The sequence below is a fragment of the Nestor notabilis genome, unplaced genomic scaffold, assembly GCF_000696875.1.
Source record: "Nestor notabilis isolate BGI_N333 unplaced genomic scaffold, ASM69687v1 scaffold1895, whole genome shotgun sequence".
Taxonomy (NCBI): Eukaryota; Metazoa; Chordata; class Aves; order Psittaciformes; family Psittacidae; genus Nestor; species Nestor notabilis.
The window spans coordinates 13,774-27,218 of record NW_009930544.1 but is presented as its reverse complement, the minus strand read 5'-3'; the positions used below and the strand labels follow the sequence as shown (position 1 = coordinate 27,218).

Genomic DNA, 13,445 nt, shown 5'->3' with positions numbered 1-13,445 from the left:
GTGTTGTAAGAGTCATCACCTCTTCTCCAAGGCTGAAATCTGTGTTCTCAACAAACTGCCACATTTACAGAGCAGGGCTGGGGTAGGTTTAACACTTATTAACTGGTTTGTTGAAGGCATAACAACTACTGGTGCTTTGAGGTGAGATCTACCCTCCTGCGTCTGAAGTTTTTCCCTTTGGGCTGTTATTTGGTACTGTTCATAAAATCATAGATGGTTTGTGTTGCAAAGACCTTAAAGCTCCTCCAGCTCCAACCCCTGCCCCGGGCAGGGACACCTTCCACTAGAGCAGGTTGCTCCAAGCCCCTGTGTCCAACCTGGCCTTGAACACTGCCAGGGATGGGGCAGCCACAGCTTCTCTGGGCACCCTGTGCCAGCGCCTCAGCACCCTCACAGGGAAGAGCTTCTGCCCAAGAGCTCATCTCAATCTCCCCTCGGGCAGGTTCAAGCCATTCCCCTTGTCCTGTCCCTACAGGCCCTTGTCCAAAGCCCCTCTCCAGGTTTCCTGGAGCCCCTTTAGGCACTGGAGCTGCTCTAAGGTGTCCCCTTCAGGAGCCTTCTCTTCTCCAGCTGCCCCAGCCCAGCTCTCTCAGCCTGGCTCCAGAGCAGAGCTGCTCCAGCCCCTCCAGCTTATGCGTTTCTCATGGCAGAAGTGTTTTTCCAGGGTTGAAGCAGCATTTTCCTGCTCCTAAAGCCTCCTAAAGGCTTTTTGCTCATTCTCTTTCTGTTGCCTCCCCCAGCCCGAGAGCACATGGGCCATCATTGCAGTCATGGTGCTTTTCTCTGACTCTGTCAGTGACATCCAGAAGCTGGTAAAATGCCTGCAGAGACCCTGCTCTTCCCTCTCTGTTGTGGACGTGACCGAGACACTTTACTGCATGGCAACGCTGCTGTGTGCAATGAGAAACAAGAACATCGTGATCACAAACAGGTAAGGAGCAGGGAGATGCTTCTTTCTGCCTGCCTGTTTCTTGCTGTAGAGGTATGGAATATATACAGTGAATATATGCTCATGAACAGTTATGTTCCTGTTGGTTAGGGCTCCCCAGTTCCTCAGGTGTGCAGGTTGCTGGGAGCAGTGTGCACATCCCCAGCTTGTTGTAGGAACATCAGGAGCATTGCCTTTAAATTTGCTTTAATTCCTGGACTGTTCCATAATCCACTTGTTTTTCAGGAGATAAAGCTCAAGGAATAGGATTTCTTTCAGAAAGAAAATCAGGTCTTAAAGCAATTACAGAAACTTCCTGGTCAGAAATAGATACACATCACAATTTAATGTGGGTATTACCTTCCTGAGACCAATTACTTTACTCCTCTTACGTGATACTCCATGGGCTCCCTCTGTGTGTAGGTAGTGATCCATCCGCTTGCCTTTTGTTCACAGCCCGTGATACTCCATGGGCTCCCTCTGTGTGTAGATAGTGATCCATCCTCTTGCCTTTTGTTCACAGAAGTGCCTGGTAATGCAGGTAAGAGCCCACAGAATTACAGTGAGGATGAGATAAGGATTAAAGACACTTGTAATTAATTCTTAAGAGAAGACTTGAGAGGAACTGCACTGAAAATGGACCTATAGCCAGAAAGAAGAATGTTCTGTGAGCTGCCCTCCATGTGGTATAGACCAGCCTGTGTTAGAAACTTCATCCTCTGCTTGCTCAGGCATGGGCCATGCACTCAGGCTACTAACCAGGGAAATCAGGATGCTTCTTTGGCCTGTTAGTGGTTGCTAATTGCTGTCTAAGGTCATTAACTTCAGTAAACACCTTCTGAGGATGTGGCAGACAGACTGTGTCACTTGCTGGCAATGAGAGTTCATGGTCAAAGTCACCCACATCCCTCCCCCGTGTCTTCAAACAACCAAGAAGAGAAGTAGGAATGACCACATCTCTTCTGCCATGTGGTTACCTTCTGAGGATGTGGCAGACAGACTGTGTCACTTGCTGGCAATGAGAGTTCATGGTCAAAGTCACCCATGTCCCTCCTCCATGTCTTCAGCCAGCCAAGAAGAGAAGAAGTAGGAATGACCTTATCTCTTCTGACATGTGGTTCTGGGCAGCCTGATCTAGATGAAGATGTCCCTGCTCATTGCAGGCGGTTGGACTAGATGAGCTTTGAAGGTCCCTTCCAACCCTCTGTGATTGTCTCTTAAAAGCCCATAGGGTTTGTGATTTGGTGTGTAAGGAGGAAAACATGTCCTTGAGGAGATGTCTCAGACCTCTTTGCAGCTCCTTGAGCAACTAGTGAGTCTGAGAGTGCAGGTCACCTAATGTGAGCCACTAGGTTTGTCCTGGAGTGTGGCCCAGGGTGGCAGCTCTTAGGTCACAGGTAAAAAGAGGTAAAACCACAGTGGTGTCAACCCTGATGTACGATGGAGGTTCATTTTAAACCAGCTGTTGCCAGTGTAAGTAAAGCCACAGAGTCTCTGAACACAGTTCTTTGCAGTGACAAAGCACCATGAAGGATTGTCAGAAGATCATCATAAGACAGTTGATGAAAACAGTTCACTTCAGAAGCCTAAACTAGCCCCACATTCTCTCTCAGGCTCCCCTAGACTGTTGCTGATAGTGGTTTAGGAGAGCAAAAGGATCCTGTGGACTGATGCCAGGTCACGTTTGCACGGCAGACCCTGAAACACAAACCTAGCAGGAGTGAGGGAGAGGCCACAAACAGAGCAGTCCCTTTTCAAGGTAGAACTAACTGTACTCTATTCATACTGTCTCCTGCAGCTCCCTGAGTGCCTGGGGCTTTGTGCCCCATTCCATTGGAGTTATTTGAGATATTGGTGGTCTTTTAGGTAGCTGCAGACATTTCATTTGTTATTGATGAGTTCTCAATGATAGTTCCTCTTTTTTTCCTTTCTACCAGGATCCATTACAACATTTTCTACTGCTTGTACCTGATGGAAAATGCTTCTGTGACGATGCAGGCAGTAGAAGAGGATGCGGTGGCTTCGTGCTGCAGACAAGACTTACGGTCTAGGTAACGCTGTTGTAGGTGATAAATAAGCAGGGTCCTGGTGGAGGGATGAACCTTGGAGGGGGAGCAAATGTTTCCTGTCAGGGACTGGCTGACAAGTCTCATAAGGATTAGTACAAACCCTTGTTCTGCTCCTTGCCATCTTCTCCCTGAGTTCTCGGAGGAAAACCAGGCCTTAAATCTGTACAAACTGAATTACCAAGCACTGACTAAATTTAACAGTCGTTATTCACTGATGGATCTGTTTATTGGTGGAGCACAGTTCTGTGTGATGGCCATGAGCCCAGAATCCCTTCCCAAATCACCACTTTCCCTATGGATAAGGAGCTCTGGAAGGAGGGGAGGGAACCTGCACTAATTTTAGCAGTGAGTTCCTGTAGAAACACAAGCTGCCGTCAGTCAAGGGGTTGGCTTGCTGGTGGCATTGCTGTGGCTCTTCATTTATGAGCGCTGCTTTCTGTGCATGGGAGGGAATGAGATACCAGCCACAGGACATTGATTTGGCTCCTGTTTTCTGGATCCTGGTGGATAACTGATGCGTATTAATTGTTATATATAGATATAGCTGTTAGAAATTAGCACTGTTTGGTAACTTGCTGCCTATAAAGGAGGGACAGTGAGAAGTGAAATGCTTTCCTGACCTGTGGACATCAGGCTTGCTTCCCCTTCTATAGAGTTGAGTCATTTAATTTCCTTGTCCTTACCTACAGAAGGGCACTGGCAGTGCTTTCATCTGTCTAGCAACGGTCTAGCAAAGATAAATCCAGTAAAATCACTGATGATCCAAGGTAAAACAGCGATAGGGGGTATAACAAAAAGCATAAATCAAAGGCAGACACATTCTGGGGTTCAGTGCTGTTGTTTTCCCAGCCCTTTCATTCCACCCCTCCATTTGAAGGCTTTTCCTAAGCAGAATCTGCTTGTTCAGTAAAAGATGTGTCCTGGGGGACAGTCACCGAACTGCCAGCTGGGAAATGCTAAGGATGCTTAAACAAGGCTTTCCATCCTTACATGTGGGATTGGAGAGGACCCTGCACAAAGAGGTGGTTCACACTGTTGGCTGATTACAGGGTTTAGACCTTTATGAAGACAGCAATTGCACTGAGTGCCTTTCTTAATGTTAATCAGAGCTATCAGCTCCCCTGAGGGGCAGGAGAATGGATCTGTCCTATATGCTGAGAAATGAGAGTGCAACAAAACACCCCAAACCCAAGTCACTGCTTTCAATAAGCCTAAGGAGCCACGGTGCCAAATTCATTTTTAAACCATGGTTTAGGCCCCTTGAGAAGATCTTTTCCTATATGACATTCCCCAGGGTTTACTTTTTACTTCTGCTATCTCCAGTCTTTTCTCATTCCCTGCCCTTCTCCTTTGCACAATAACCAAGTAGCTCTAGTGCCAAGTTCCTGATTGTGGGATGGGATCAATCATTCCATTGGTTTCCTTCTGCTGTTAGTTGATTTGGTTGATTTAGGTGGCAGGATTTATGTTCTTTATTCCTTTCACTCTGTGTTTGCTTCTGGGTTTAATAGCTGTCCTGAAGTAAAGCTGACCCATGAACAGCAAAGGATTCTGAATCACAAAATTGAGCGTGGTCAAATAGTGAAGATTATGGCATTTGCAGGTAAGAGCCAAAACTTACATTGTAAGAATGAATGTGTAACCTCTAATCCTGCTCCTTTCCCACCCTGCTTCTTCTATCCAAGAAATTGTGTGGATACCAGAGGATTAACCTTACTTTTAATCAATAGAAAAACAATCAGAGCAAGCTTTTGCAGAGAAATAGGGGTGGGAAGCATGGTGGTTACTGCCATTCAAGCTGGGTAAGTGTCATATTCAGACGTGATACTGAAACCAAGTGTCAGTGACTGCCCAGAGCAGCTTGTCAGGGAACCCAGAAGGGGAAAAGCAGCTCCATGTGTTGCTGAGCCTATTTTGCAGTGTTATTGTCCACAGGCCTCTAGACAGTCACTCGTACTTGTTTAGATTTAGCATCCCTTTGGAAGCAACACAAGCCAAAAAATCTGCACTTGAGCTCTGTTTCGAAAAGGGGAATTGGATAAAATCAAGGAAGTCTATTTATAAAGAGAAGGAAAAGTAAATCATCTCCCTCCACCTCCAGAGAGTTTCCTTTAAAGACACCACCCTGGGGGCTAAGAGCTAATACATGCTCTCTGCCAGAACAGACCTGCGAAAGGCCATGTACAGCACAGCACCACGGTACGGAAGCCACTAATGGTGGTTTCTTATGTCTGTACGAAGTCACCGTGTCCACATGACAGAGAAGGGAACATACATGAACACTGAAGTTACATGTAACCACAACAAGGCAGAAAAAGAGCTGACAGAAAGCATAGAAGAGTGTAATTATTCTTCAGACACGTGGATGAGGATGCTTACCACAGCCTCTCAGCTAACTGCCGTGTAAAGGATGCCGTAGAGGGAATGATGCAGTGGCAGAGCAGCTAAACGTGTTTCTGCATCCATGTTCCTCACAGAGGGTCCTGGAAAGGAGCAGCCTCAGGATCCATCTCTAGAGGGGTCCACCAAAGGGTCAGTCTCACATTCACAAGGGAAAGGTTATGGATTAAAAATGCCTTGGTATACCTGGACTCCATCACCCAGGAAATGTAAAGGAACTTGAGGATGAAGTGGCCAAACCAGTAGCTGAGTGTGGCTTCTTGCTGAAAGCTGTTGTGGCAGTGGAGTTACAGAGAGACATGAGAGCAGTGCATCAGTGAGCCCAGTACCTGTACCAGGCACACTGGGTTTGTGTGGCAAGGGGGGGCTACAAGGTTGGCTTCTGTGAGAAGCTGCTAGAAGCTTCCTCTGTCTGATAGAGCCACTGGCCAAGGCTGAACTCATCAGTGATGGTGGTAGCACCTCTGGGATAATGTATTTAAGAAGGGAGGGGGAAAACATGCAGCCAGAGAGGAGTAAGTATATGAGAGAAACAACTCTGCAGACACCAAAGTCAATGAAAGGGGGGGAGATGCTCCAGGTGCCGAGCAGGGTCGTTCAAAAGAGCAATTATAACATTCCATTTACCAAGCTGTCTTTCAGGAGAACCAGGACCTTCAGGTATGCTCAGACTCCTGCAATACTGGGTGAAAAAAGAGATTTTAATTAAAAGCTTTTAGGCTGCAGACTCTGATTTTTCAAAGCTGCTTTTGCTGCACAGCTGCTGCTGATTTCGGTTGAGTCAGTGAATAAATCCCCATTAGCTGCAACTAGGACACTAAGGACAGCAGGAGGGAGAAGGTGAAGCTGATGAGAGGTGTGTGGGTTCATTCATCCCTGACTCTGGATCACAGAATAATAGTATTGCAGAGTGGTTTGGGTTGAAGGGACCTTAAAGCTCCTCCAGCTCCAACCCCTGCCCCGAGCAGGGACACCTTCCACTAGAGCAGGTTGCTCCAAGCCCCTGTGTCCAACCTGGCCTTGAACACTGCCAGGGATGGGGCAGCCACAGCTTCTCTGGGCACCCTGTGCCAGCGCCTCAGCACCCTCACAGGGAACAGCTTCTGGATGCTTTATTGTTTGCTTTCTTCTGCTTTTCAGGTTCAGGGAAGACCTTGACCTTGGTGAAGTATGCGGAGAAGTTTGCGGATCTGCGGTTCCTTTACGTGGCATTTAACAAAGCAGTTGCAGAGAGGGGGAAAAGTGTCTTCCCCAGGAACGTTACATGCAGGACTTTCCACTCATTGGCATATGGAAGTGTTGGCAAACAGTGAGTGGGGACTTTAGATTCCTTCATTGAAGGCAGGTGGAGCAGGGAAAAGACATGGCAGGAAAGGGAAGTCTGGTTTTGAAGTAACCCTCCAAGATTTGAGGAAGCAAAAGTAATGTGGGAAATTATTTCTTTGTCCTGCTTCAAGCCAGACTGATTTATGGCTTCTGAATGCTTTCAGTGATTTTAGCATCCATATGAGCCTTGGGAAACAATCATTGCCCTGCTCTGGCATAGAGAGTGCTGACACAAGCCCCATTGCTGGTTTGGGGGCTGTTCATCCTGTGCTTATAGCCAAGGACCACTGCACAGGGAGATAGAAAGCCTCTGTGAATGGCTTTTCCCCATTTCCCATTTACATTTCAGTGGTACAACCATGCTAAATGCTGCTTTTCTTTAGAGGAGGGAGGGATTAACCCGAGTTATTCTAATGATGCAGTTTCTGGCACATCTAAACTGCAGATAGGAGGGAAAATGAGCCACATCCTGGAAAGAGGGAATCCTCTCACCTGGCTCTGGCAACACTCTAATTACAAAGGTGAATGCTGGGAATATCTCACTAGCTTGACTTTTCATCTATAAAACGAACAAGTTCATGCTTCCACCACAAAATATGTGCAGATTTAAAAGCTATTCCATTACCAGGTTAAAGTGGGTGTATGAAACAGCTCTATCCGCAAGTGTTAGTGTGTGACAGGACTAAAACCCAGCTTGCTTTTCCACTGGGCTTTTCCTGTGTGTTTCAACGTGTCTCTCTTGTTTTCTGTGGCCCAGCTATAAGGAAAAAGGCAAGCTGAATTTCTCCAAGATGTCAGTTTACTCCATCAGTTCCCTTCTCCAGGACCGCAAGGGCCAATCTCTGTTTGTAAGAGGGAAAATGGTCTCCCAAACCCTGGAAAGCTTTTTTGCCTCTTCAGATGAAGAGATCTGTGAAGAACACGCTCCTCACTGGTTCAGAAATACTTGCGGTGCGACGAAACCTGTCAGTCAAGCAGAAAAGGAAGTGAGTATCTGGATGAACCAAGACCACAAGGGTTAGAAGGACCTTATCTCTCATCTCTCATCCACATGGTATTTCATGGGTATTTGTGCTTCAGCTCTGAGAACTGACTGTCAAAACATGATTATTCCCTTTAGTGACAAATCCAAAGGAACCAGGCCCTGTTTGTTTGCACAGCTGGCTTCTAGAGAGATTATCATCACTGGCTCTGCTCAGTGCACATGTGTCTCCCTGCAAGGGAAAAGAGAGAAGAGGTTGCATGGGTTTATATCAGTACCTGACTGATGTGCTATTACATGTAAAGACAGTAAGCATTTTTGTAGTCATTTTGATACCCAGAGTGAAATGCAAAAGCTCCCATTCAGAGGATAGACATAGCCACAACCAGCACTGACACTGCAGAGAACATGGGCTGGAGTTGTGGAGAAAATCAGCCTTTCCACTCTGCATTGATCATATCCAATCACATCCAGTCCAGGCAGCAGAAACTCAGTTTGTAGTTGTTATTTCTGGTGAGAAATGAATTGACAGCCTCAAAACATTCAATACCTTGGAGCACTTCGTGAGCTGACCAGAGAAGCCAAAAGAAACACCAAGTGTGTGTTCATGTGCAGAATGAGGGGGGATTGTATGACACTAAAAGCTGAGGCAAAGAAATGTTCTTTTCCTGCATTTGGAAAAGACTGTGTTGAGGAGAAGTTCACTGGTGGTGACACAGAAGCAGGAGGAGAAAGGCTGCAGAGAAGCCTTTCAAGATCTGCTGTGCCTGGGCTGTCTTCCTGCTCAAAGCAATCTATCCAGCCCCTTCTGTTTGCTCTTTCTAGGTCAGTGTCAAAGAGGCCAAAGAGATATGGCACAACATGAAGAAGCTGGATGGAGATGCAGAGAAGAAATACAAGATGACGTGTGATGGTAAGAGAGCACAGATGTCAAATGCCTTCAGGTAAAGAGCTGTTGTAGACAACGAAATGGATTCACACTTCTTATTGCTGGCTGTGCACCAGTGGTGAGCATCAAAAAGTCCTGTTCTGCTGCCACTGGCTCACCAGGGAGCTCAAAACAGGCCCAAAGAGTGGAAGATACTCATTTTGCCTTAGAGAAATGGTGGGATTGTTTAAAAGTGGAGCAAAACTGTAGAAATAACGGGTGAGACAGTGGGGAACAAGTGCCAGCAGCGAGTGTTTGCTCCTTGGTGCTGCCAGCACATCCTTGCCTTTTGCTGCTTAGCACATGCGCAGGCAGTGCCAGAGAGAGCTCATGCTGGGGAAAACCTTCTTCCTCTACATCTCCTTTGTGTGCAGTAAGATTCTGGGGTCAAGCAGAGGAAGCTGCCTTCCTCCAGTGCAGTCAGCTTGTTTTATCTGGGTGTTGGTTTTCATCCTTCACCCAGCCAAGGCAGACAGAGCAACACCTCTGAGCAGGAGGGGTTCTTGTAATCCCTCCAAATGTCGTGCACATTCCAAGCCAGAAGCAGAGCCAGAAACATTCATTTCCTTAAGAAAAGGGGGACTTTCGTCTTAGAAGTCCTGGTGTTTTATGATGGGAAAACTACCCACTCACTGACATGCCTGGTTCTTTCTCTCAGGGTATTTGAAGCTCTGGCAGCTCAGCAAGCCTCAGCTCTCAGGGTATGATGCCATTTTTGTGGATGAAGCACAGGACTGCACTCCAGGTGAGTGGAGACAGGAGGTGGAGCTGCAGCCCTCCTGAGCACTAAGAGAGGATGTTCTTGTGCTCAGGGCTGTGTGAGAAGTAGCACGATTAAAAGGAAATCTGCTCCAACATTATAACTGACCAGTTGCCTGCCCCGGGCAGGGACACCTTCCACTAGAGCAGGTTGCTCCATGCCCCTGTGTCCAACCTGGCCTTGAACACGGCCAGGGATGGGGCAGCCACAGCTTCTCTGGGCACTCTGTGCCAGCGCCTCAGCACCCTCACAGGGAAGAGCTTCTGCCCAAGAGCTCATCTCAGTCTCCTCTCTGGCAGGTTCAAGCCATTCCCCTTGTCCTGTCCCTCCATCCCTTGTCCAAAGCCCCTCTCCAGGTTTCCTGGAGCCCCTTTAGGCACTGGAGCTGCTCTAAGGTGTCCCCTTCAGGAGCCTTCTCTTCTCCAGCTGCCCCAGCCCAGCTCTCTCAGCCTGTCACTGTCCTTCACTCTGCTTTAGCAGCAGCTTGGAGCCTGAAGAGCTGGAGGTACATAAAAAGTGCAAGTCTTGCCCATGCCTTCTACCACCCTGGGGATTCCTGAATCCTGGCAGAAACCTGCTTTCTGTACCAGGGATACAGGGAGTAGCTCTCTTGCAAAGCAAGTTGAATTGGTTTTCTGAAGGGATCTGAGTGCACCAAACCATGTGCTGAGGAGCAAAGGGGGGACAGAAGAAAGCCCCTGCTATCAAATCAGTTCAAAAGCTCCTTCAGATCTCCCACCCATGCTCTTGGAGACCTGTTCCTGTGTTTGGCTGTGCTTTTGCAGCTGCAGTACCAGAGGTTGCTCTGCAGGATCATGTGAGCCTTGGGCAGGAGTCGTTCAAGCCCCTGAAGGGCTTTGATGTGTGTGTTGTGTCACTGCACACGTGCAGCGTGTCCAGGTCACTGGGGATGGGTGGTGGATTTGTGCTGGGCTCACAAGTGTGGGGTGAAGGTGCTGTGCAGCTCCGGCCCAGGGAGGGATGCCACAGCCTGGAATAGTGGGAGGATGTTTGACAGCTCCCTGTCAGCTGCTTGCATTCCTTGGCTCCTCCCTGGCCTGGGGTCTCCTGCAGCTGTGTTGTCCCCTTCTTAAATGCTGTGAGTCATCAGGCAAGAGATATTAGAATCAGAGAATTAGCTGGGTTGGAAAAGACCTTTAAGCTCATCCAGCCCAACCATTCCCAGCCCTGCCAAGGCCACCACTGACCCCTGGCACTGAGGCCTCGGCTCCACGGGCTGGGAACACTTGCAGGGACGGTGACTCCAGCCCTGCCCTGGGCAGCCTGTTCCAATGCCTGAGCACCCTCTGGGCAAGGAATTGTTCCTCAGCTCCAGCTAAACCTGCCCTGGGGCAGCTTGAGGCCGGTTCCTCTTGTGCCATCCCTTGTTCCTTGGGAGCAGAGACCAGCCCCCTCCTGGCTCCATCCTCCTGTCAGGCAGTTGCAGAGAGTGATCAGGTCCCCCCTGAGCCTTCTCTTCTCCACACTAAACCCCCAGGTCCCTCAGCCCTTCCCCATCACACTTGTGCTCCAGGCCCTGCTCCAGCTCCGGTGCCCTTCTCTGGCCCCGCTCCAGCACCTCAATGTCTCTCTTGCAGTGAGGGGCCCAGAGCTGAACACAGGGTTCGAGGTGCAGCCTCCCCAGTGCCCAGCGCAGGGGGACAGTCCCTGCCCTGGCCCTGCTGCCACACTGGGGCTGGGACAGGCTGTGGTGCTGGGGGCTTCTTGGCTGCCTGGGCACAAGCTGCTCATGTTCAGCTCCATCCATCCGCACCCCCAGGTCCTTTCCCATGAGCAGTTTCCAGCCGCTCTGCCCCAAGCCTGCAGCGTTGCAGGGGGTTGTTGCGGCCCAAGTGCAGGACCCAGCACCTTGCTTGGTTCATCTTGCCTCCCATACACACAAGAGATGTGTATGGGTCACTCCTGCTTTATAAGCAGACTTATGCTTATAAACCCCTTAATGCTCCAATGTTTTCCTGCAGCCATTGTGGATATTGTGCTGTCACAGAGATGTGGCATAATCCTTGTGGGAGACCCTCACCAGCAGATCTATACCTTCCGAGGTGCTGTCAATACCCTCAACTCAGTGTCTCACACCCATGTCTACTACCTCACCCAGGTAAGATGAGCATCTGCTGCTGTCCTTCCCTGGTCACAGCTCTAATGCAGTGCAACATGTTCCACATCCTTATTCAGAAGGCATCTAACAGCCAGAATCCTGGAGTCTGTCTCCGTGGGGTGTTTGCTTTGCCTGGGTTGGAGGCACGCTCTGCTGTTCACACGCTGCACTGCAGAGCTCCCCTGTGACTCTTAGTGGAGAGATCCCATCAGTAGGAAAGCCATGTAGCTTGAAAAATGGGTACTGGGCTAAAGACCTTCATGTACACCTCATTTCATAGAACCCCAGATTGGTTTGGGTTGGAGGGAGCTTAAAGCTCCTCCAGCTCCAACCCCTGCCCCGGGCAGGGACACCTTCCACTAGAGCAGGTTGCTCCAAGCCCCTGTGTCCAACCTGGCCTTGAACACTGCCAGGGATGGGGCAGCCACAGCTTCTCTGGGCACCCTGTGCCAGCGCCTCAGCACCCTCACAGGGAACAGCTTCTGCCCAAGAGCTCATCTCAGTCTCCCCTCTGGCAGGTTCAAGCCATTCCCCTTGTCCTGTCCCTCCATCCCTTGTCCAAAGCCCCTCTCCAGGTCTCCTGGAGCCCCTTTAGGCACTGGGGCTGCTCTGAGGTCTCCCCAGGCTCTCTCAGCCTGTCCCCAGAGTAGAGCTGCTCCAGCCCCTGATCATCTTTGTTACCCTCCTTTCAAGGAGGTCCCCTCTTTGCTGGGTTAGTTCTCAGCTCAGCTGAGTGGGCAGGGGTATAGATCCTTGCTCACGTTGCCAGTCAGTTACAACAGCGGGTTCCATGAGAGGCAATGGGTTAGGAGCAAAGAAGGTTAATTTTGCCCTGTATGATGGTCCCATCTCACAGCACAGTCACATCTCACCCCTCTCTCCTCGAGTGTAAGAATGACCAGGATTTCTAGGAATAGTCAGGAGGGGATTTGGGTGCTCTTTCTGAGGGAAAGTTAGTCCAGAAGGTTGGTGGGAATTGCAGAGTTCCATATATAGTGATACTTCTCTTAGGTTCTAACACATTCCTCTTCTTTTTCCTGCTGTTCCCTTCATTTTCCCACGTAGAGTTTCAGATTTGGGCCTGAAATAGCTTACGTTGGAGCAACCATTTTGGACGTCTGCAAGAGGATCAGGAGTAAGACGTTGGTGGGTGGAAACCAAAAGGGTGAGTTGTGTTGGTGCATCTCCAAGCTCAGCCAGCTCCAGTCAGTGATACGGAGCTGCTACATAATAAAATGCCTTCGGATTCATCCTGACTTCTCATTTACTCTGGATTCAGATACCTGTTCTCTAACTGGGAGTTGCTCCCTGCAGGTGATGTGAGAGGCAGCACGGGAAGGAAGATAACGTTCTTATCCCGAGGCAATTTCAAGGTGTTTGAGGATGCTGTGACACTTACTGGGAAGGACAGAGCCGTTAAAATACACGTGATTGGGGTAAGGGGAAATTGCCAGTGTGACAGCCTCTAACTCCAGTAATCACTGGGCTCTGCTTTCTCACCTTAGAATTGTAGACAGCACCTTTACTCCTGTATATTAAGGTTCCATTATTGGGTTTTTTAGGGGCTTGCCCGTTTTGGCCTAAGCAAAATCTATGATATTTGGAAGCTCAGTCAGCCTGCAGATGAACGGAGAAGATGTGAGTATGTCCTCATCCTCCTTTGTGTGTCTGTGATCCTCCTACAGTGGCTTTAAGCTGAAAGAGGGGAGATTTAGATTAGATATGAGGGAGAAATCTTTCCTGTGAAGCACTGTCAGTTTTCCACAGATAACTTCATGAGGAAATAGAAAATCATGGAATGGTTTGTGCTGGAAGGGAGCATAAAGCTCCTCCAGCCCCAACCCCTGCCCCGGGCAGGGACACCTTCCACTAGAGCAGGTTGCTCCAAGCCCCTGTGTCCAACCTGGCCTTGAACACTGCCGGGGATGGGGCA

At 49.1% G+C, this 13,445-nt stretch overlaps 1 protein-coding gene across 1 annotated transcript in view; it reads left to right on the top strand.

The window, feature by feature from the left end:
- The window catches only part of FBXO18 (F-box protein, helicase, 18), a gene marked incomplete at its 5' end in the record, with an annotated part of 26,152 nt that overhangs the window by 7,912 nt on the left and 4,795 nt on the right, over window positions 1-13,445 (top strand). Inside the window, 12 exon segments of the mRNA XM_010015439.1 lie at window positions 1-82; window positions 741-931; window positions 2,866-2,979; window positions 4,509-4,600; window positions 6,538-6,706; window positions 7,481-7,709; window positions 8,531-8,618; window positions 9,292-9,378; window positions 11,376-11,512; window positions 12,578-12,677; window positions 12,827-12,948; window positions 13,075-13,150. The exon segment at window positions 1-82 is cut by the window's left edge and continues 17 nt beyond it. Coding sequence (XP_010013741.1) covers window positions 1-82; window positions 741-931; window positions 2,866-2,979; window positions 4,509-4,600; window positions 6,538-6,706; window positions 7,481-7,709; window positions 8,531-8,618; window positions 9,292-9,378; window positions 11,376-11,512; window positions 12,578-12,677; window positions 12,827-12,948; window positions 13,075-13,150 — 1,487 coding nt within the window.